This window comes from Euprymna scolopes, chromosome 10 (assembly GCF_053919585.1).
Source record: "Euprymna scolopes isolate OS-2025 chromosome 10, ASM5391958v1, whole genome shotgun sequence".
Lineage (NCBI taxonomy): Eukaryota > Metazoa > Mollusca > Cephalopoda > Sepiida > Sepiolidae > Euprymna > Euprymna scolopes.
Genome location: NC_136491.1, coordinates 156,522,848 through 156,548,233, shown reverse-complemented (window position 1 = coordinate 156,548,233; position 25,386 = coordinate 156,522,848). Strand labels below are relative to the sequence as shown.

Here is a 25,386-nt window from a genome sequence, read left to right as displayed (position 1 = left end):
TTTTTTTTGTTAGTAAATGTTGATAACACAAACGTATTTGGGTAAAGAAAGTTGATTGAATACGAGTTGCAAGTCAATATGTTCATAGAGTGAATATGTGCGTGTAAGTAATATATGTGAGTGTTTGGCAGGGTGGCATTGTGTATGTGTGTTGGTTTACCTTGTTCTTATTAGTGCATGTATAAATGTGTGCAAGTTGAAGGTTGAATATGCAAGTCATTGAATTCTTTTCCTCTTGCCAGTCCTGACTCCAAGGGGAATGGGGTGGTTTGTTGAAAATACATTCTTGAGTTCCTTTCGTCTAACCAAATGGTGAAGTCTGTTTCTGTGTCTCCGGATGTTTGTTTATAGGAATTTTGAAGTTCACAGTGGGTTACTACATTCACATATAAGTGTTACTTATTAGGGTTTGGTTGAAAATGTTGTGAGTTAACATGTTCGTGTTAAAACTTGTTAGGTTTAGAAAGTGATGAAGAGAGCATATCGAAACAAACTGAAGAAAGAAAGAAGACAAACATTGAGAATCATTTGCGTTTTAGCATTCGTTGAAATTGCATTTTAATCTGTAATCTACCACAAGAGTTAATGTAGAACAGTTGAGGTAGCAGGTTCAGTTCACAGAGGAAGGCTGAGGAAAACATGGGATGAAGTGATAAAGATGAATTCGAGAGAAAGAGGGGGATAAATAAAGACCTGGTCAGAAATAGGTTAGCTTGGAAGTCAATTTTTAAAAGTTTTGTTTGTTTGTTTGTTTGTTCAGTTTATTGGCCTATCAACAGCTGCATGGTCATTTAAGGCCAAATAAGTTCATTTTTTTTTTCTTTGGATGTCTTAGTAAGGTAGGTGTTCTTTATTTTCCAGTATGTCAAGGTAAGATTGGAGGAAGGTCTGTAAGAGATTTGGGTTGAATTTTTTTTTTTTTTTTTTTTTTTTTTTTTGGTAGATTTATACTTTGGAGGAGAGGTTTACCTCTTTCAAGTAATTTAGAATTGTTTTTTCATTTATTTTTTCAAAGAGATCTTTAATGTTGTTAATGCTGTAGTGTTTTTGGCGTAGGGGAGCTAGGTCAATGCAGTTAATTAAAAAATGTTTAACGGTGTAGTTTTCTTGGCAAGGTAAGCATTCAGGTGGATTTTCTCCTTTTAATAGGAATGAGTGGGTGATATTTGTATGCCCTGTTCTTAATCTTGTAATGATCACTTTTTCTCTTCGGTTTAGTTTAGATTTGGGATTCCATTCTCCAAGTGTAGGTTTGATTTCTTGTAGCTTGTTTTTTGTATAAGTGTTCCATTGTTGTTGCCATTTTGTTTTGATATACAGGTTTATGGTTGGTTTAAAGTCAGTGTAGGGGATTTTTATGTTGGAGATTTCCAAGTTTAGTGACTCTTTAGCAACTAGGTCAGCTTTTGTATTCCCTAGGATGCCAATATGGCTTGGGATCCAGCATAGGATGATTTGTTTTTGAGTATGAAGAAAATCGAGTTTGTTTAATAGATTAGTTATTAGCGGATTGCAAATGTTCTTTTCTTTTAATGAAGTTAGGACTGATAAAGAGTCCGAAAATATTATAAACTTGTTTGCTTGATCAGCACTTATAATATTAAGGGCCAGGTTTATTGCTGAGGCTTCAGCACTAAAGATGGAAGACCTATCAGGTAGGCGTTTTTGGATTTTTCTTTGCCGATAAATAGCAGAGCTTCCGACTTTTTCTTTGGTTTTAGCTCCGTCAGTATAAATGTGTTCATAGTCCGGATAGTCATGAAGAATGTCATGTATTTTTTCCATATAGATGGGTTTGATTGTGTTCGATTTGGGGTGTTTAGAGAGATCTAATAGTATAGGAGAGTGTTTTAGATGTTCGGGTGGGTTTACAGCAGTTTTGGAAAGCCAGGGTGGATGTTTGAGTGTAGAAGCTTTGTGGATTTGCGAGATGTTAATTTTGGCTTCGTCTTTTATTTCTTTCATACGGAGACCATAAGGCTTGATTGCTTTTTCCTTTTTTTGGAATAGGATTTGGTGTTTGGGGTGAAAGACACTCTGGTATATAGGGCTTGAAGTGTTAGATGCAAGTTTTGTATAGTATTGTAGGGCTAATTTTGTCCGTCTCATTTCAAGTGTAGGTTCATTCGCTTCTGCATAAAGACTCTCGACTGGTGTAGTGGGAAATGCTCCAAGTGCTAGTCGGAGTCCTTGGTGGTGAATTGTGTTCAGTTCTTTAATGTAGGATTTTCTTGTTGCACCGTAGATAAAGCAGCCATAGTCCAACTTTGATCTTATCAGTGTTTGATAGAGTTTTAGAATTGTTTTGCAATCAGCTCCCCAGTTTGTATGAGCTATGGTTCTCACAAGTTGCATTCTTTGGTTGCATTTTTTCCTTAAGTATTTAATGTGGGGTATGAAGGTGAGTTTTTTGTCAAAGGTGATTCCAAGATACTTGTATTGATCCGTAACTGTTAGTCTATTATTGTTAATTTTTAGCTCGGGGTCAGGATGCATTTTTCTATGTTGGCAGAAGTGAACACATTTTGTTTTTGTTTGAGAAAAGCTGAAGCCATTTTTGGTAGCCCAGCTAGTAATTTTGTTGATGCCTAATTGTAGGTGTCGTTCAATAGTGTTCATATGTTTGGCCTTAAAACTAATCATGAGATCATCAACATAGATGGCATAATTTGTTCCGAAGTTTATGTTATTAACTATATTGTTTATTTTCACATTAAAGAGTGTAACTGAAAGAATTCCACCTTGGGGAACTCCCAATTCTTGTTTTTGAGACTTTGATAAGATGTTTCCGAGTCTTACTTGGAAGGTTCTGTCACTCAGATAGTTTTTGATAAATGTTGGCATTCTGCCTCTTAGACCTAGTTCATTCAGGTCTTTTAATATTCCATACTTCCAAGTGGTATCAAAAGCTTTTTCTATGTCAAAGAAAACTGTTACCACATGTTCTTTGAGGATGAAAGCTTCTCTAATATAGGTTTCCAAATTTATGATATGGTCAATAGGGCTTCTGCCCTTTTGGAAGCCTGCTTGGTATTCAGAGATTAGGTGATTTCTTTCTAGATACCAGGATAGTCTTCTATTGATCATTCGCTCGAGGGTTTTGCAGATGAAACTAGTAAGTGCAATGGGACGGTAGTTTATTGGATCTGAGGGGTCTTTTGAAGGTTTAGGTATGGGAATTATAATGGCATGTCTCCAAGTGTCGGGGAATTTTTCATTGATCCAGATATCATTGAAAATTTTGAGGAGGTATTCTTTTGATTTCATTGGCAATTCTTTTAGGAAGACATAGGGGATTTCATCTGGTCCGGCTGTTGAATTATGGATGTTTTTGAGAGATTCTTCTAATTCGCACATAGTAAGGATTTGATTGTAGTATTCAGTGTTGTCTGAATGGAAGCGGATTTGTTGTTGTTCTGCTTGGTTTTTGATGACTTGGAATTCTTTGTTCCTATTAGTCGGTGAGGAGTTTTTGGCAAAGTTTTCTGCTAAGATTTCAGCTATTTTTTCTTTGTTAGTGATTTTGACATTGTGATGGATGAGATGTTTATTAGCTTGTTTAGTGTATTTCCCAGTAATTTTGTTTATCATGTTCCATATTTCCTTAGGTTTGGTGTTTGAATTTAGTTGGCTAACATAAGTTTGCCATGTTGATTGCTTAGCTTGTTTAATGGTTCTGCGAGCTTTGGCTCAGTTTATTTTGTAATTTTCTAAATTTTCTTTAGTTGGTTGGCTATTAAATTTTCTGAGTGCTGTTCGTCTGGCTCTGAGCGCTTCTTTGCAATCTTTGTTATACCAAGGCTTGTTATATCTTGTTGATGGGGAGCTTTTAGGAATAGTTTTCTCAGCTATAATATTTAGAGTATTGGTGAAGTGGGTAATGTCATCATCTTTTGTTAAATTAGCTTCTTGCACTAGGTCTGTGTGGCACATATTTTTGAAATCTTCCCAGTTGGCCTTATGCAAGTTCCATCGGGGTGTTTTAATGTCATTCTCTGGTTCTTGACCTTCTAGAATGATCGGGAAGTGATCACTCCCACAGGTCTCATGATGTACATTCCATTTATATTCTGGGAAAATACTGGGTTCTGATATGGTGAGGTCAATAGCCGAGAGTGTTCCAGAGCTAGGGTGAAGATAGGTGTTGGTTCCGTTGTTAAACAAACATAGTTGGTTTTCATCTAGAAAATTTTCGATAATTTTACCTCTTCTGCTTGTTTGTTTGTTTCCCCATAGTTCATTGTGGCTATTAAAGTCACCCATGAGGATAAAAGGTTTAGGGAGTTGTTGGATCAATAAGTTCAAGTCTGTTTTATTTATGTTTTCATTAGGTGGCAGGTATAGGGAGCAAATTGTTAGCTGTTTTCTTAGACTGATGGTTACTGCAACGGCTTGTAGTGTTGTATTCAGTTTGATTTCGCTTTGAATTATATTATTATTAATTAGAATGGAAACTCCTCCGGAGGCTCTATTTCCTTGTTCGTGTATATAATCATAGGTTGTATATCGTTTGATATGTAGTGTGTTCTGAATTTTCTTATAAGTTTCTTGTAGGCATATGACTGCTGGGTGAAAAGAGGCAATGAGAAGGTTCAATTCGTCGAAATTTGCCTTTTCACCTCTAATGTTCCATTGAAGGAATACTGGTTTATAGGTCATTGGTGGTAAGGTAATGATCCTCTGTGCTGTGTTTTTTTTTCTTTCTTTTTTTTTTTTTTTTTTTAGTTGATTATGGGTTTTAGTATTGGTGTTGATATAAGGTATGGATTTAGTGTAAGTTGTGGAGGGTTTTCAATTAGCTTTGTTTTTTTCTTCTGTTTTTGGCTTGTCTTCTGTTTGGTCTTTTGTTTCGGGTTTTTTGTTTGGGGATCTGGAACTAGAATTAGCATGGGACCTTATGTCCGTTTTGTTTTGGTTTTTCTTTTGTTTTGACGTTGATCGATGGGAGATTTCTTGATTTAAGGTTTCTGTTTGTTGGTTTGGGTATTCTGTTTCCATTTCATCTTCAGGTTCAGTTTGATTTTTAGGGATTGGGGTTCTAGTTCTGGAGTTTGAACGGGACCTTATAACTGTTTTGTTTAGGTTTTTCTTTTGTTTTGGTGGTGTTCGATAGGAAATTTCTTGTTTTGGGGTTTCTGTTTGATATTCAGTCTCCATTTCATCAGTTTCTATTAAATTTTTGGTGAGGATTTCTATTTTTTGTTTTGCTGGTTTATTATTTGGTTTTAAGAAAGTTAGTTATTGGGGATATTGGCTTTTAAGAGGGGAGGTTTGGGTTTGGGAGGAGATAAATACTTTATTGGGTTCTTTCCTAGTTTCTAGTTTTAATTTTTCTAGTTTTTTAAAGTGTTGTATTTTTAGGTTTTTTTGGAAGTTAAGCAATTCGTTTGGTTCTAGATGTACCAGTTTTTCAATAAGTTCATTGTATTTATCAGGCTGGTTGGTGGGATTTGTTTTTTCTGTTATTTTCGCATATGTTTTATTTCTAATGACTCCTTCCACTATTGTCTTCGCTTCTAAGTAAGAAATGTTTCGTTTATGCTTTGTGGCTAAGATTTCTTTTTCAGTTTTCCATCGTTCACAGCTTTTTGAGTAGGCAGGGTGCTCCCCTTGGCAGTTTATACATTTGGACTCGTGACATTCTTGTTCATTGTGACTTATTTCTTTAGAGCCACATTTAGCGCACGTGGGATGACCTCTGCAGGCATCTCTATGGTGACCGAATTTTTGACAGTTGAAACATCTCAGAGGATCTGGGATGTATATTTCAACTGGTTCCATGGTGTAACCAATTTTAATTTTAGGTGGAATTTTTGGAGTGTTAAATGTAATAATGTAAGTATGGGTTGGTATTTTTTCTGAGTTTTTCTTTATATAGATTCTTTTAGAGTCAATGACTCCTTGTTTGCTCAGTTCGTTTTGGATTTCTTCTGGTGAAGCCAGAGATAGTTCCCGGCTACGGATAACTCCTTTGGATTGATTTAGTTTATTGTGTGGGGTAACTTTAATGTGAATATTATGGAAAGTTTTCATATTTTCTAAATTTAGGCTTTGGCTTTTTGTCTCAATTTCTATTAATAGGTTACCATCTTTAGTTTTTTTTACCATTTTAGGATTTATTTTCCTTGTTAACACCTTTTCAATGAGAAAAGGGGATAATTTTGACATTGCCGTTTCGTCCAAAGATTCTAATACATAGTATTTAGGAAAATCCGTATTTTCCTCATCATCTGAGTCCGATAAGGCGCGTTTGGGTTTTTGTTTTTGTTTTGACATAAATATGGGTAAAAGTTTCTTTGCCTGTGTTCCCCACCCACCCCGGAGCCCAATATTGGGACTTGTCAAGGGGGAAACCCATTCGCCTTGACAGAGTCAGGGCTACACAGGCAGTATACTCAGTCAAGTAAGAAATACCGAGCATCTGTCGTTACTCAATTTTTCACTACCCAAATCTAGAGTGAACAAAATTTTGTGATTGCAGCCATGTCGGGATTGGATTCTACACTTGCTGATTGACCCTTGGCCAGCGCTTTCGAACGTCTACTTTAGGAGTGAGGTTTATTAGTTTCTATGGTTTTGTTTAAGAGGATTTCTTTTGCTAATTTTAAATTTCTCAGTTTAGTCTGAACCATTGATAGTAGACGTAGTGCTTGACCTGACCAGCCGATTGATCGGATCGGGCCCCTCCGACCGCCCGTCTAACTGAGGTAAGAGCCAAAGAGATGTGTTAGGAAGAGGAGGCTCATGAACTCGTCCTCCAGGACCTTCAATCACCAGGATTCCGTTCCAAGGTGTCACGGGTCGCCACCCACGGCCAACAGGTGGCCCCATTGAGGGACTTTTACCCTCTGCAGGGGGGCAGTCAGTGTATTCTAATGCCCCACTGACAGGGCCGAATTTTTAAAAGTAGTCTAGCACATGTCGGCATATAAAACAGATGCTAAACTCAATATGATGATAACAATTGAAACATACTATTTTATAAGACAGAGCATCCTAACAGAAACGTATGTAGGCAGAAGAAAGGATTATTTTAAATTTTTGGAGAAAAACACAGGAAGCAATAAAAATGAACCTGAAAGAAAAGGGATAAAGACCTGGCCAGAGATAGGTTACTTTGGAAGTCAATTGCTTACAGCAATCCAACACATGCCAGCATGTAAAGCAGACATCAAACTAAATATGAGAATTTTAAATAATTGTGTTCATATGCAAACATTGGAAGGAAGGTACTATTTCATATGATTTAATGTAATTCGTAAATGAATTTTTCTAATATTTTTAAGAATGAGAATAAGCAAATATTTTGTGCAATAAACACTTCTGGATTTGATTGATAAAATATGAAAAATAAAAATAGAAAAAATGAATAAATAAAAATGAACGATTGTACCGCATCATAATGTATGAGTTATGATTGCATTGTGTTCTTGTTCAATATGATAACCACATGATTCAGTCTGAAACTTTCTTGTGTGCCAACTAAACTTGATCCAGTTTATACAGAAACCGGCCCGTTTGAACTGTTAGGTGAGTGATCAACTTTACCTCATTTTGCAAATGTTATTTTTTTAAAGCAAAAATTGTGAACATGATTTTATAATTGAAATTATTTTTTCCTAAACAAGCAATATATCTCCATCTGAGTTTAAGCATGCCAAAAATAGGAAGGAGTAGTTCCAAAATTTTTAAAATATGTAGAAACACTTCAAAACATTTTTTTTCATTTTCTTTTTAAGATTTGCTTTGAAAAGGTCTCACTGCTAAATATTAATTATTATTTCCCGAACTTTTTAAGGCTGTTACCCACAACAAAACTAGGGTGAACTGTACAATGCACACTCCCTCCTTATATTTTTTTCTTTTTGTCTTTTTCGAATTTTTTTTTCAACAGATTACACTCCTTTTAGATAAAGGATTTTTCATTATCTAAGGATGTAACGACCTTTATTATCCAATGTATTCTGTATTGTTTTCACTGATCGCCATGTTTGTTTTTGTGCATGCATTCAATTTTTAAACATTTATACATTAATTCTGTATAGCCACTATTCTGTAGCTAGTTATAACATATACTAACCCAACAGATAGTCTAGTAGATATATATATATCTCCAACTGTGTCTTTTTTTTATGAGGAACATAAATTTGTCTCTGATGAATTGGTTAGTGAATTTCCACCATTCAATGAAACACATGTAAGATGAGTGTGATCTCAATGGTATGTTTATTTCTGATTAAATACATGTGTGTGTGTGTGTGTGTGTGTGTGTGTGTGTGAGAGAGAGAGTTGGACCAATTACATTGAGAGCATTGCCAGGACTTCTGAGAAGAAGGTAAATTCTCTCTACAGTGCTAAAAAGCTATTAATGCCTGAAAGTATCCTGTACCTCTATAAGGCCACCATTCGCTCATGTATGGAGTATTGTTGTCACATTTCGGCTGGTGCATCTGCTACTAATCTTTCACTCCTAGACAAGGTTCAAAAGAGAGTCGCCAACCTGATAGGTCCTGAACTGTCATCTAAGCTTCAGCCTCTGTCCCATCGACGAAATGCAGCATCCCTCTGCCTGTTCTACAAATATTTTAACGGTGAATGCTCCGATGAACTGCAAGCACTTGTACTCCCTCGACGTAAATACCCCCGACAAGCAGCTAAATCCCACCCCTTCACAGCAGAGATCTCTAGATGTAAGAGAGCCTTCTACTCCAGTAGTTTCTTCCACAGAACTACTAGACTTTGGAACTTTTTTCCGGGTTCCTGCTTCCCCAACTGTACTGACATGCAGAAATTCAAGTGTAACGTGAACCGACATCTTGCTGCCCAACTCTCATATTCATAGTATCCCTGTAGCTTATGTCCCTGATAGTAGCCCCCTACATTAAAGTGGCAATGTGCCTTGTTTGGGGTGAAAATGTAATAAAAAAATATATATATATATATACGAGCAAATAGTTAATAAAACATGTTAAAAACACTTTGAAAAAGAGTTAAAAACATATTTAATCAGAAAAGGAAACACTATATAAGTGGATAGTCCTTAATCCGCGGAGTTTCAAAAAAATACTTTCCTTCTCATCAGAGGGTAGGAATTAGCAAAATGCGAGATTGGATTTTGCATACAAAAGTATTCGATGAAACTGCAAGTAAGTCAAACATCTTACTTGATAACAAAAAGTGAAGCAGAGGGAATATGGTGAAGAAAAAGGTGATTTCACGTGAATGGATAGTTTGGTGAAAGGTAAAGTATTCAATGACGGTAAAATCCAAAAAAGTTAGTTAAATTTCCATTCGCACAAGTAAAATCCAAGGAAATCGTGTAATTGGAAGATGGTCCAAAATAATTCAAAAGGCCGAAATCCGTGGAATAATTCACAAATATGTACAAGGAAAAGAGGAAAAAATTCTAATAATATTAATAAAAGAAAAATAAGATGCGTTTTACATGGCTGCCGAAACAAAGTGTAATTTTTTATATATATATATATATATATATATATATATATATATATATATATATATAAATAAATGATCAGGTAGGTGGAGCTCATCAACTTGGGAGACAGTTCATCTAGGGAAAGGTGAACCCAAGGTTCTTGTCCAGCATTCCCCTATATTAAAACAAAAATAAAGAAAAATCTGACATGGAAGAACGAAAATATCATATTCCCAAAATCATATAAATTGATCAAGTAGTTTTATTTTTAACTAAGAAAATCCAATTTTATGAGTAAGAGAACAACGACTGTGTTGTGTTGCTATTTTGAAAATAATTTCCAGAAACCAAGGAGATAACAACAATAATTCAAACTCGCAAGATTTATGTCTATGATTTCCCATTAATCACTTAAAAATGATTTTGTTCAGAAAAATAAAACTACTTGATCAATTTACGTGACTTTTAGAATATGATATTTTCGTTCTGTCACAGGTACATAGATTACACAGATTTTTCTTGATTTTTGTTTTTTTATATAGGGAGAATTCCAGACAAAAACTAACCCTGATTTCAAACCTCTTCTGCCTTGTGGAATACTCAGCCTATGAAAAGGCTTCAGGAATAAAATTTTATGAAAAATCTAAAGATTCAGGCAGTTTTGTCTACATCATCATTCTACTGTGATGACATCATCATTCTAGTGTGATGACATCATCATTCTACTGTGATGACATCATCATTCTACTGTGATGACATCATTATTCTAGTGTGATGGGAACTAATTGTAATTGCCTGGCTGTTACTTTGGATCCATCAGTGATGTTGAGGGGGAAGGGACATGCCACGTGGGCAGTAGCCTATCCTCCATATCACACCACCCAGCATGGTCAATCTTGACAGATGGAGGCCTACTACTACACAATAAATATGGGATAGTTAGATTAATGGGCAAGTCGATTAAGGTTACAAACAAAGTAATGTTCCCCCCCCCTTTCTTACGATCAAGTATTATTGTGCCTTTACTTACCCAGATTTATCGTCTATTAACATTTTGCAGGCAAGTTTGGTTATTTTGCCCATCTGATTGCATTTTATTTGATTATTCATGCAACATTCAACCACGGACTCTAACAACGGGTCGTTTAGGTGGTCACGCCTCTTGAAATCTGAAAGCATAAAATAAAAACCTGTCATTTTTCGTTTTAATTCAGAAAAAAATGCATCATGGATTCATTCTTCTTTGTTAAGTAAGATTCTTATAATCTTTAATCTTGTATGTTTATCCAGCTCTCTACAACACTAACCCAGTCTAATAATACTAAAGAAATAGTAACAATATTTTAATGTTTTTATTTTTGAATTGTTTTCTTCGTTTCTCATTTTTCTTGACATTCACCAATTTTTTTCTCTCATCACTTATTTAAATTCATGAGAAAGGATCACTCCTCACTAGATTGTGAAATCGATTTTGTACTTTGTCAAGGCAAGAAAGACTGCTCTGAGTGACATCTCTCCAAATGTGGCAACAGTAATCCATCTTAGAATATATCTGACTCTTATACAGGTACAGAATTGGGTCAGGAGTGAAGTACTTTATGGAGCAGTAGAATGATTCAACAATCTTTCCAGCGACCTTAGCAACAGATTTTAGATTTGGAGTGATAGTTGGTCCTAGGGGCTTATCAAATTCAGAGGTGGGAGGGGTGAAGGGAGTAAGGAGAGTTGCAACTTTTACTGTTAGTGTAAAAAGAAATTATTATCGATTTGCACCGTCTAATTTGAAATAGCGAAAGGTTAGTGAAAACAAGGGAGATAAGTCATAGGAAATAGACTAAACCGATAAAACTGCAATATTCGATAAATTCTTCTTTTTTGCGGTACTAGTGCATCCTTTGAATCAGACGTAACTCCGCGTTTGCTTGGCTTTCCTCTGAACATGACGTCAACAGTTCAGGTTTAGCTGCTGTCTGCCGTAACATAGCGATCAGCCAATCACAACACTGTTGACGTTATGTTCCGGGGAAAGTTTAGCAAACGCGAAGTTACGTCTGCTTTACAGGATGCACTAGTACCGTTTCTTCTTGTAATCATTTTTCTACACAATCATTTTGCATAATTTTTGTAAATTTTACTAATTTCAATATGAGATGTCAAAAAAAAAAAATGCATTTTTTTATATCTAATTATAATGCACCTCTTTCATTTATGGTAAAGAGATGTCATACGGTATAACTGGATGTAAACTAAATATAATTAGACGCTTCTTACACAATAGGACCACCCAGGTTGTCATTGATGGATGTACATCCAAGCAGCATAACTTTAATGCAGGAGTGTCTCAGGGGTCAATCCTTGGATCACTATTATTCCTGATATTCATAAACGACCTCTCTGATAATATTGTATGAGAGATGGGTATATTTGCTGACGATACAACGCTCTATAACATGCATGCAGGAAGAACAGATGTACATAAATCTACGACAATGGCAGAATCATTAGAAAACGACCTCCAAACCATAGTGGAATGGGGCCATAAATAAATGAATGGTAACATTTAATTCAAGTAAGAATAAACTGCTTTCCTTAACAATTACAAGAAGCCTCTCCAACCATTCATATCCATGACAAATAACATCCTACCTGAGAATTCTTCCTTCAGACTTCTCGGCTTACCATTCACAAGAAATATGAACTGGAACAAATATATTGAGGACATTGTGAAGGCTGCTTCAAGGAAGGTGGGCTCCCTCTATCGTGCTAGAAAACTACTCACACCTGAGAGTATAATGTACCTCTCCAATGCCACCATTGATCCATGTATGAAGTATTGTTGCCATATCTGGGCTGGTGCATCTATCGCTAGTCTCTTGTTGCCATATCTGGGCTGGTGCATCTATCGCTAGTCTCTCCCTCTTGGATAGAGTTCAAAAAAGGGTCTGTAATCTAATAGGCCCCACTTTGTCAATTAGGCTCCAACCCCTGTCCCATCGCCACAATGTTACACCTCTGTGCCTTTTTTACAAGTATTTTAATGCAATGTGCTCTGATGAACTCATTGCACTTGTGCCCCTTCAACATACATATGTCCCAACAAACCTGCTTAGCAACAAAACCACACCCCTTCATTGTTGAGGTCCTTTAATGGCAGAAAGCTTTCTACTCTAATAGCTTTTTCCCTCGATTACCTTCCTGCTTCCCAAGCTGTACTGATTTGCAGAAGTTTAAATGAACTGTCATCTAAGCTACAACCTCTGTCCCATCGACGAAATGTAGCATCCCTCTGCCTGTTCTACAAATACTTTAATGGTGAATGCTCCGAAGAACTGCAAGCACTCACCGTAAATACCCCCAACAAATCCGACAAGCAGCAAAATCCCACCCCTTCAGTTGAGATCCCTAGATGTAAGAGAGCTTTCTACTCCAGTAGTTTCTTCCCCAGAACCACTAGACTTTGGAACTCCCTTCCGGATTCCTGCTTTCCCAACTGTACTGACATACTTCTGTATGTCCAAGTATAACCTGAACCGACATCTCGCTGCTCAACTCCCCACGTAGTACCCCTGTAGCTTATGTCCCTGATAGTAGCCCCCTACATCAAAGTGGTAATGTGCCTTGTTTGGGGTGAAAATGTAATGAAAAAAAAAAAAATTAAAAAGAAAATATGTAAACCAACATCTTAATCTTTCTTAGGTATGGTCACAAGTAGCAGCCCCTTACGTCCAAGTGGTGAAGGCGAGTAAAAGAAAAAAAAGTATTTTGTTTGAGATTTTGGTACCCCATATCCAATGAACATTTTGGTACCCCCATATCCAATGAACATTTTGGTATCCCCATATCCAATGAACATTTTGGTACCCCCATATCCAATGAACATTTTCTTTCTCTCCAATTTCAACTTTTTCTGAAAAAAAAAAAAAAAATTAACATGTCACATACCTGCCAAAAGTTTGTCTTCACAAATTTCTTTGTTTTTATCAATCAGTTGTTCAGTAATGGATTGCACTTCAGCCTTGACTGTTAATTTTGATGACTGGCGTTGATGACTGGCCAGATATTGGTTCACCACTGCTGTCACAGACGAACGATGGTCTTTACAAACTGACCACAACAGATCCATTGGCTTCTTCAAGGCACCATCCAGCTGGCGCTAAAGTTGAAAAAAAAAAAAAAAATCTTTTTTTTAAGAATAAAAAATATAAAATTTTACTTTAATATTTCCCTGGGTTCTTATTTAAAATGTGATTAAATTTAAAAAAAAAAAAAAAATACAGAAAAATCTTTATGATAGATGTACTCCTCACAGAACAGATATGTCATATTCCAAAAATAATGTAAATTGATCAAGTAGTTTTTTGTTTTTTTTTTACTAAGAATCAAATTTTATCACGAGCAAGCTGGGAATTGCCATGTTGTTTTAGAATGTGTTAAAATTCAAGAACAACAACTCAATTCGACTACTGAGATTTTGTTTTTATTCAAGATATAACTTCATATATATAAAAATTGTCAATTTTGATAAAAATAAAAAAAAGATTACTTGATCAATTCATGTGATTTTTAGAATATGACATCTTTGTTCGTGACAAGTACAAACAAAGATTTTGGATTTTTCAATGAAGTCAAATTCAAAATTTGACTCCTTCACCGTTTTCAGCACTCATGAGAAGAGTGGCATGTGTCATTTTGTATCAAACAAAATGAAACTAAAATATAACAGTGCAGACAGCTATATGCAAATACTGGGTAGCTAGCAAAATGACGTCACGAGAAGAAAAAAATAGAATATAAAGAGGACAGAGCACGTTCGAGAAAATGATCACATTAGAGACATGGATGACAATTGAGAGCATGTTCGAGAAGATCAGCATGTGAGAGATGTCAGCAATAACGAGAAAATGAGGAAATAAATGTTGTTGTACAACAAAAAAAGCAAGTTCAAGTTCTTTTCTATTCTTTGTCTACTTTGCGACTGAGGCTACAACATGTTGGTTCCTGGACAACGTTGCAGAAAGAGATTAGAGTTATCTATTCATATTTGAGGGTTTTTTTCGCATCTGTACATTTATAAATTTTATCTATTTGTTTGTTTGTTTGTTGTATGGCATTCACCTTAGACAGATTGAACCGGCTTTCTCCAAGGGAGGAAGTGTCAAGGGGATATTAAATCTACAGGCCCCAGTAGCCTATATAACTATTCGCTGGAAGTGAGATTAAAACACCCTGGTGGTTGTCCAGAATTCCACTATATTAAAATAATAAAAATACAGAAAAATCTGCATGATGTAAATACTCATGACAAAATGAAAAGATCACATTCCAAAAATCACTAAAATTGATCAGGTAGTTTTATTTATATAAAAAAATTACTATTCTTTTTTTAATTAATGGGAAATCATAGACATTACAAGACTGATCTTACAAGTTGAAATTATTGTGGAGTTATCTGCCCTTATTTTTTCAAGATGGAGATGCAAGACAGTCCTTTTTTGCTTACACATAAAATTTGATTTCCTTAACATAAAACTATGTGATCAATTTACGTGATTTTTGGAATATGCAATTTTTATTCCATCACAGGTATATGCATGCAGATATTTCATTTTTGTATTATAAAAGTATTTTTTTTAGGTCTATCTTGTTGAACTGAGGAATCTTTCTGTCAAACTCGATAATCTGCACGGAATTTCGAATGGAACCCCTTATTTTGTCAATGAGGGCAGTAAATAACTAAATAAGGGGTTCCATTCAGAATTTGACAGAAAAATTCCAGAGTTTAACAAGATATATCTGAAGGTTGGAAGCTACATTGATTGAAACGTGGTGAAAATAATACTCTTGAAAACAGTCAAATAATATGAATCCTTATTTTTAAGTGATTAATGGGAATTTGTAGACATTACATCATAAAACTCATACAATTTGATTTTCTTATTTATAACTTTAAACTCCTTGATCAATTTATGTGATTTTTGGAATATGATATTTTCATCTATGTACACACACTGGAAAGAAGGTAATATTTAATATGAACAAAAAACAAAAAAGAGGGAAAAAAGAAAATAAATGCCTTCATTAATCTTATTGATAACTATAAGTCTGGATACCATCGTCATCATCATATTTGGTCTAACATCCATTTTATATGCTGGCGTGCTTCAGATGGTTTAAAGAAATTGATTTTCATATTACCCTATATCTGAACAAGTATTTATTTATCATTTATTACCAGGTTTTTCTTCAGCCTTCCCTTGCGAACTGAACCTTCTATCTCAAATGTTCTACATGTACTAACCTGCAGTAAATGTCATCCATTCTTTCAACGTAGACATACCAATAATTTTTTTTTTTTTTAAATAAAAACAGTACACATGCAATGGGTGTAAGAAAACTGATTAAAAAACATTTATAAATCATTAAAATTGTTTTTGGGGTTTTTAATCTACATATCAAACACTTATCGTTGGCTAGCTTTTGATCTTGAACTAATATCTTTTTAAGCTCTTTACATCAAGTGGCTTTATGCCTTGTTTAGAGTGATTATATATATATATATATATATATATATATATATATATATATATATATATACATATAGATAGATAGATATAAAATAAAAAACTCATTGACTGATTTTTCTTAATTACACCTTGTCTCGGCAACCGAGTTTAACGCATATCTTATTTTTCTTTTAATAATATTATTGGAATTCTTTCCTCTTTTCCTTGTATATATTTGTGAATTATTCCATGGATTCGGCCTTTTGGATTATTTTGGACCATCTTCCAATTACGCGATTTCCTTGGATTTTACTTGTGCGAATGGAAATTTAACTAACTTTCTTGGATTTACATTTTTGGATTTTACCGTCATTGGATACTTTATCTTTCACCAGACTATCCATTCACGTGAAATCACCTTTTTCTTCACCCTATTCCCTCTGCTTCACTTTTTGTTATCAAGTAATAATACTTGTTTGGATAGAATAAGAATTATATTTATATATATATATATATAAAAGCAAAATCAAGTTAAACCGTTGTCATCTCCAGATGTAAGATTTGTTGTTCACATGGTCAGCCAGAGACAACAAAGGAACAAGAGAAATGACCAATGACCATGGCCTGATTGAGGAGCTACAAAGAAAACCTAAACTGTTTTTCTTACCTGTTTTGCTGTGAGTAATTTTAGAAGAGGGCAGGTTTTGCTTGGAGTCTTTATCATTTGGTGCACAAAAACTTCGTGCATTGGGGAGGACAGAATCTACAGAAAACAATGAAAAATTAAAATAAAAATGAAATTATTTGAGTTGATTAAAATAAAAAGATGATTTGTGATACTATCGATGTTGCCCCACCCCCGCACCTAAATGCTAGGAAGTAAAAAGAATAGAGGAATGGTGTATAACAAAAGTAGAGGAAATATGTTTAGCAGTATAACAAAGGCATAGGAAGTTGTTCATTAACATACACAAAGAAGAGCTGAGGCAGGGTTGTACTCAAGGTGTATCACATGACAGGAACAAAAGGATCAGATATATTTTTAGAGTTATTTTTAGGAGTGACAAGGTTTTACAATGGTTGGGAGTGGTTTATGAAGGTTGATGACAGATTGAACTTTCAAGTTGGACACAGTGGAAGCTAGATCATGAATTAGATCAGGTCGGGAGAGATTTGAGAAATCAAGATGGGTTGACATCAACTGGTGAATTCTGCCTCAACAGAAAAGCTAAGATAAGAATGTTAGCGCTTTGAGGGTCGTTTTCCCACAATGGTGTCACACACACACACAGAGTGCAACTAATATTTATAGAATGTATCAGAGTTGGTTTTATTACTTGTAAACCTGTGAATGCCTCCTCAGCAGCTGCCAATGTGAAAGACAATATGCTTATATGTAATGTAACTACTTAGGACAGTGTTTACATATAAATAAATAACAAAATTCTCATTTAGATAGCTCAATAGTGCAATACTAGAGCTTTAAATATCTTTTATTTCGAGATATCACGTTGGCATATAAGGACATAATTGTTCATTAAATTTGATGAATAATTATGTCCTTATATGGCAAATACTTATGTCCTTATATGGCAAATAATTATGTCCTTATATGGCAAATAATTATGCCCTTATATGGCAAATAATTATGCCCTTATATGGCAAATAATTCTGTCCTTATATGGCAAATAATTCTGTCCTTATATGGCAAATAATTATGCCCTTATATGGCAAATAATTATGTCCTTATATGGCAAATAATTATGTCCTTATATGGCAAATAATTATGTCCTTATATGGCAAATAATTATGTCCTTATATGGCAAATACTTATGCCCTTATATGGCAAATACTTATGCCCTTATATGGCAAATACTTATGCCCTTATATGGCAAATAATTATGTCTTTATATAGCAAATAATTATGTCCTTATATGGCAAATAATTATGTCCTTATATGGCAAATAATTATGTCCTTATATGGCAAATAATTATGTCCTTACATGGCAAATAATCCTGTCCTTATATGGCAATACTGGTGGCTGAAACAATCGTATGCAATGTTGTGATCAGAAATATATGATTCCGCCGTTTTAGGCAATTATGTGTGAACACCTTGAAAAACAAAAATTATTTTAGAATTTAATGTAAAATGATTCCTCATTTTGAGTCATTCTATCGTTTTAGGGCAGTTAACAATTTTTTTTTCTATGGGAGATAAATTCTGTGCATTTTGTTTGTTTTCTAAAGATGATTATGTGTGTAGTCTTAAGAGCATCTTTGTGCAATTATGGGAGGATGGAGAGGTTGCCACTGACTTTGGGTTAAAGTTTTCTCAGTTGGTCATTTATTGTATTTCAAAAGGTAACCAATATTGTTTTGTATTGCTGCATTTTTAGTCACATACTCATCAGATGTTGACCTTAAAAAAACTTAGAAAAACATCACTTTAGACAACTTACATGGTTCATGTAACTGACATGCTCTACTGTTTGTTCTTGTTACCGAAGATTATGGTCATCTGGCGGATCATAATCTTTGTAATGAGAAGGAACAGCAGAGCATGTCAGTTACATCATGAACGATTTAAGGTGTTCAAAATGGTGTTTTTATGAGGGTTTTTTTTTTTAAGGTAAACATCTGAAGAGTACATGACTAAATATGCAGCAATAACATAATCTTGCAAACTTGTTAGTCGCAATATGAAATAATATTGTAATGGATACCTTTTAAAAATAATAAATGATCAATTGAAAAAAACTTGATATTTGGAACTTGAAAAATTATTACATCACACAATATATGCTCTGGAACCCAATAAAAAGGCATTCATTGGATTTTTTTTCAAAATTTATATAAAAAAATTTTTTTCATTGTAAAAACTTTAATTATGGGAAAGATTTTTAATCCAATTACAATTGGTATATACAAACTGAGTATGTTTCAAGTAAATGATTAACCTTTATAAATATTCATAAAAGTATAAATATACACATCTCTATGTATATATATATATATATATATATATATATATATGTGTGTATATTTATATTTTTATGAATATGTATATTTATATAATTGTATATACGTGTATATGGGTACATGTGTGTGTATGCACATATGTATGTATGTACTGGAGATCCGTACATGTGTCTTCATATGTATAAGTATGTGTATGTGCGGGCATGATTGGGTCTATATATATATATATATATATCCTTATATGTGTTTATGTATATGTTTCTATGTGCGCGTGTATGAATGTATGTGCTCATGGGGCATGTGTATATACATGAATGTATATTGGTATATCTATGTGCACATGTATGTGTCTGTGTACATCTGGGTGTTAGTGTCTGTATATGTCTGTATATATATGTGTATGCATGGGTGAGTGTATGTATACAGGTATAGCTATATCTGAGTTTATATGCATGTATGTGTTTGTATGTTTATATATGCCTGTATCCACAATACATTTGACGCTGAAAATAAAGTTAAGCATAACCACTGCCCAAAGCACCATGTTAGGAGCCCACCCCACATATATATGAACTTAACGAAACTACAAGAATGAACTTAACGAATGTACAAGAACCCCTGGCTCATTATAACTTAACCACCACTCTCATAATCTTTAACCTTTTAACCTTTATACCCTCTTTTTAACTTTCTTTTTTTTCTTTTGTTTAATCTCTCAATCTATTAATTTATTCTATCTCTATTCCTATCTTCATCCCTACTTTTATCTAGATCCCTAAATTTTTTTCTAGACACTATAACTTAATCCCTATCCAATAAGCAAAGCGAATCAATACAGACCCCTAAATATTAAACCAACAACATGTATTTTGAACATATCTTACAATACGTCTACCTAACGTCGCATTATTAACTACACCCGTGTATTTACTTATCCTAACTTTACTTTATTTACTTGGTATAAATATATACATGTCTGTGTGTATACACATACACAAATCATTTCTTTCTCTCTCTCATCCACTTCATATACCTGGCTAAACAAGCAAAAAGCAGTCAAAATTTTAAAACCTAAAAATTGAAATTCCTCCTCTTCTTACCTCCCTTTCTTTTTTCTTTACCATCCTCTCTCCACCTCTCCCTCCCTATATCCATATATCTCCACCCATGCCTACCTGAATCTGCTACCCCCCCCCACACACACACTACAATCTAAGGTATTTTAACCTTCAAAACTTAAATATTGTCGATACCTGTCTCCCCCCCCTTTTTTTCTTGTATTTCTTCTAAAACACTTCTTCCAAATACTAACAACCATTTCTGTAAGGTCTGACTAGGCTGTTGGATTGTAAACATGGTCCAACATCCGAAATATATGTAACCAAACAGATCAAACGGTAATAAAACATATGCATATATATATATATATATATATATATAAACCTGATAGGTCCTGAACTGGCATCTAAGCTTCAGCCTCTGTCCCATCGACGAAATGTTGCATCCCTCTGCCTTTTCTACAAGTATTTTAGTGGTGAATGCTCTGACGAACTGCAATCACTTGTGCCCCCACGACGTGAGCACCCTCGACAAACCCGACAGGCTGCTGAATCCCACCCCCACACTGTAGAGATCCCTAGATGTAAAAGATCTTTTTACTCCAATAGTTTCTTCCCCAGAACCGCTAGACTCTGGAATTCCATTCCAGGTCCCTGCTTCCCCAACAGTACTGACGTGCAGAAGTTCAAGTGTGGCGTGAACCGACATCTTGCTGCCCAAATCCCTACATAGTACCCCAGTAGTTGTTTCCCCTGATAGTAGCCCCCTACACCAAAGTGGCAATTTGCCTTGTTTGGGGTGAAAATGTAATAAAAAAAAAAAAAATAAATAAATAAATAAAAATATATATATATATATATATATATATATATATAGTGCCCCACAAACGTTTACAATACACATTTGAAGCTGTCAGTTTTTGTATTTCTAGCTTCCAAATGATAATGAAACTTTTTATAAACATGTATTGAAACTATGATAGGAACAGTTGGAAAAAATTTTTTTAAATAATTTAACACAACGCAAAAAGAAAATTCAATAATTAGCAACGCAAAATTTTACAACACATTTACAAAATAATATCTAGTATTTTGTAGCATAACCATTATTGTTGATTACAGCATGCAGACGTTTTGAATAATCTCCTACGAACGTCTTACATGTGTCTTGTGTTATTTTATTCCATTCTTCCACACAAATTCTCTTCAATTCTCGCAGATTTGAAGATTCTCTTCTATGAACCCGTAATTTCAATTCTCCCCATAAATTCTCTATAGGGTTGAGATCAGGAGCTTGACTAGACCACTTTAAAACGTTCACTTTATTTGAATTAAACCAATTTTGTGTGAGTTTCGCAATGTGTTTTGGATCGTTATCTTGTTGAAAGATCCAGATTGATTTCAATTTGAGCAACTTGACATTTTCTTTAAGGTTTTTCTCCAAAATACTCCTATAAAGTGCTCCATTCATTTTATCTTTTATTATTTCCACTTTTCCCACACCTCCTGCACCAAAACAACCCCAGATCATAATGCATTCTCCTCCAAATTTTACTGTTGGAATAGTGTTTTTTGACTGGTATTCAGTACCTTTTTTTCTCCAAACTTTCGGTGTTTTTTGTAGTGCCAAACAAGTCAATTTTGGTCTCATCTGACCAAAGCATGTTATGCCAAAACACTAAAGGCTTGCTTGCATACTCATTTGCAAAATCAAGCCTAGCACGAACATGCTTTGGCTTAAGAAGGGGAGTTTTCCTTGCTGATCTAGAGAAGATGTCTTTTAGGTGAAGGGTTCTACTAATTGTGTCCTTGCTAACTTTAATTTCACTGTTTTAAGTTCTTCTGCAGCTCTTCAAGAGTAATTCTAGGCGAATTCATAACATTCTTTCTTAATAACCTTTCAACACGTTTGATTATTTTTCAAGGACGACCTAGTCCGACCAAAGGAAGGGTTGATTTTTGATACTTCCAGTGCCAAATTATTGTTCCAACATAATTCAATGGAATCATCAACTGTTTGGATATTGTTCTATATCCTAACCCACTTTGATGAAGATTTACAATTCGTTTTCTGAGCTCTTGACCAATCTGTTATTCTTTCCCATGATGTGATTGCTTACAATACGGTTATTAGATAAAAAATGACGCAATACTTTTACTATTTGCTTACTTCGATACCTAGTTGTTGTAGCGCTCAGTTGGGTTCACAAAAACGACACGGGAAAACATGTAGTAGGTAGTTTACAAGTGTATTAAGGAAAGGTACAAGGATATAGAAAAAGATAAAGAGAATAGTAGTAGTTGCAGGTATCAATAAGAGCTTGCTCCCCGAGATACAATATCCGTTGAGATCTCGCTCCACCATATCAGCCTTAGGAGCTGATTCTCTGGACGAGTCCATTATGGGGTGAGATCCGGTCTCATAACACTACTGCATACTTCTAAACATTCTAGAAGCTTCTAAGCATTTTAGCATGATAAATTGTCATAAAATTGAGAAATCTAATGCATTTAACATGTGCTGTAAACTTTTGCGTTGCTAATTATTGAGTTTTCTCTTCGCGTTGTGTTAAATTCTTATTTTTTATTTTTCCCACTGTTTCCATCTTAGTTTCAATACATTTTCTTTGTTTCTAAAAAGTTTCATTTGGAAGCTAAAAATACAAAAACTGACAGTTTCAAATGTGTATTGTAAACTTTTGCAGGCACTGTACATTATATATATATATATATATATATATATATATATATATATATATATATATATATACAGTGCCTATATATATATATATATATATATATAACACTCAATGTGCATAAAAATGACTTTTAGAAACGTTTTTTCTGAAAAACATTTAAAAAAAATATACAACTTAAACAAAATGAAATGACATTTAATTTTTGTAACGGATCTACAACAGAAAAAAAAAACTTACGTGATGGAGAGCTTGTGCCACATTTAAAGCAACTTCATTGCTTGTTGCTAAACCCTAAAATTTGAAAAAATAAATTTGTAGAAACTTTTCAAAACTCGGATATTTACAGCAAAATTTGTAAACAATAAATCATAAAATATTCAAAATATTTTAAAATCATTTTTTCTGGTTTCTCATTTCTATGAAATTGATTTTTTGTTAAAAAAATAATTTTATTTGAATAATTAGTAAATACTTTAAAAAATTTTTTTTTTAAAAAAGGTCAGCTTTTAATGATTTTGCACAGTATAAAAATCATAATGTTAATTCTAATTCTTGTTTCTATTTTTGATGGCTTAAATAAAGAGGCTTTATGCCTTGTCTAGAACAATTTCAAGAAAAAAAAATTATACAAAAGCAAATGGCTAATAATAATAACAATTCACCTTCAAAAGTTGACGGTAGTGTCCCTCAACCCTAGAAGCATCTCGACTTGACAGATCGGAATCAAACACCTGAAAAAGAAACAGAATAAAATAAAGTCAAGATTTAACAAAAGACTTTTTTAATTTAATTATGATTCTTAATTCACACGTTGTGATACTTTGGACATCTACTGTTCAAAAAAATTGTTAGGGAGTGAAAATAAAATACAAAAAAAGAGGAAAAAGTATAAAAACAAAAAAAGAAAATAATCATCAAAATCATAGGAAGCACAGTTAGTAGAAAGACAATAGAGAGGAAGTTGGTCACCGAGGCATAAAAGGCTATCTGAAATAGGATTGTTAATCAAGGGGTGACAGGGGATGAACAGACTAGATACAGAGGTAAATATTTAAGAGTTAGTTTAAGGATGGTTTAAGAGGGGGAAGTTTTACAGACAGTCTGGAGTTGATGGTTTATAGTTGGAGACAGTGGACAGCCTTGGTGGCTCAGAATTCCGCCAAAAGAGATAGAAACTGGAGTCAAAGCCAGGTGAGGGTACATGAGGCCGAGAAGAAAATCACTGAGGACCGACAACATTTGAGGTTCCTTTTTCTACACTATGTGATGGAATTACACACATACACACACCCACAGATCAACTGAGTTAGATCAAGAACTTGTGGAGTTCTATCGTAATGCAACCACAAAGTAAATTCAGGCGCTGTATATAGGAGGACATCGGCACCTCCATGCAAAAGTTACAAAAACCTAACATTGTCATCTCCCCTAACATGGATATACATGCGACTGGGGACCGCTTCTGAATTTCATACTCCCATGAAACTTCCTACTTCAGAGGAAGTTAGTTAAGTCTGAATAGGGTTAGTGCTGACCACACACCCAACCACAAAGGTGATTGTCAGGTTACACTTAAATAAAATTCTAAAGATGAAACTTAAAAACAAAAAATGCACTAAAAAGATGCATATATTTGGTGGTATTAATAAAATGCAATTATAAAGAAAAATGCAGAATATTTTTTTTTTAATATTTACATTTCAAATTGATACCTATATTGTAATGACTATTTTTTTTTTTTATATATATTTACATTTCAAATTGACGCCTATATTGTAATGACTATATTTTTTTTTAATATTTACATTTCAAATTGATGCCTATATTGTAATGACTATTTTTTTTAATATTTACATTTCAAATTGATGCCTATATTGTAATGACTATTTTTTTTTAATATTTACATTTCAAATTGATGCCTATATTGTAATGACTATTTTTTTTTAATATTTACATTTCAAATTGACGCCTATATTGTAATGACTATTTTTTTTTAATATTTACATTTCAAATTGATGCCTATATTGTAATGACTATTTTTTTTTTTATATTTACATTTCAAATTGATACCTATATTGTAATGACTATTTTTTTTTAATATTTACATTTCAAATTGATGCCTATATTGTAATGACTATTTTTTTTTAATATTTACATTTCAAATTGATGCCTATATTGTAATGACTATTTTTTTTTAATATTTACATTTCAAATTGATACCTATATTGTAATGACTATTTTTTTTTAATATTTACATTTCAAATTGATACCTATATTGTAATGACTATTTTTTTTTAATATTTACATTTCAAATTGACGCCTATATTGTAATGACTATTTTTTTTTAATATTTACATTTCAAATTGACGCCTATATTGTAATGACTATTTTTTTTTAATATTTACATTTCAAATTGATGCCTATATTGTAATGACTATTTTTTTTTTATATATATTTACATTTCAAATTGACGCCTATATTGTAATGACTATATTTTTTTTTAATATTTACATTTCAAATTGATACCTATATTGTAATTTTTTTTTTTTTTAATATTTACATTTCAAATTGATGCCTATATTGTAATGACTATTTTTTTTTAATATTTACATTTCAAATTGATACCTATATTGTAATGACTATTTTTTTTAATATTTACATTTCAAATTGATGCCTATATTGTAATGACTATATTTTTTAATATTTAC

General features: G+C 33.6%; 1 protein-coding gene across 2 annotated transcripts in view; it reads right to left on the bottom strand.

Moving 5' to 3' along the window:
* LOC145286324 (integrator complex subunit 1-like) overlaps window positions 1-25,386 on the bottom strand; it is a 179,609-nt gene that overhangs the window by 46,944 nt on the left and 107,279 nt on the right. For both annotated transcript variants that reach the window (XM_080135247.1, XM_080135246.1), the window contains 5 exons: window positions 23,341-23,409; window positions 22,916-22,969; window positions 16,607-16,702; window positions 13,379-13,589; window positions 10,467-10,605 (listed from right to left, as the gene is read on the bottom strand). In XM_080135247.1, coding sequence (XP_079991373.1) covers window positions 10,467-10,605; window positions 13,379-13,589; window positions 16,607-16,702; window positions 22,916-22,969; window positions 23,341-23,409 — 569 coding nt within the window. The remainder of the gene's footprint in view (window positions 1-10,466; window positions 10,606-13,378; window positions 13,590-16,606; window positions 16,703-22,915; window positions 22,970-23,340; window positions 23,410-25,386) is intronic.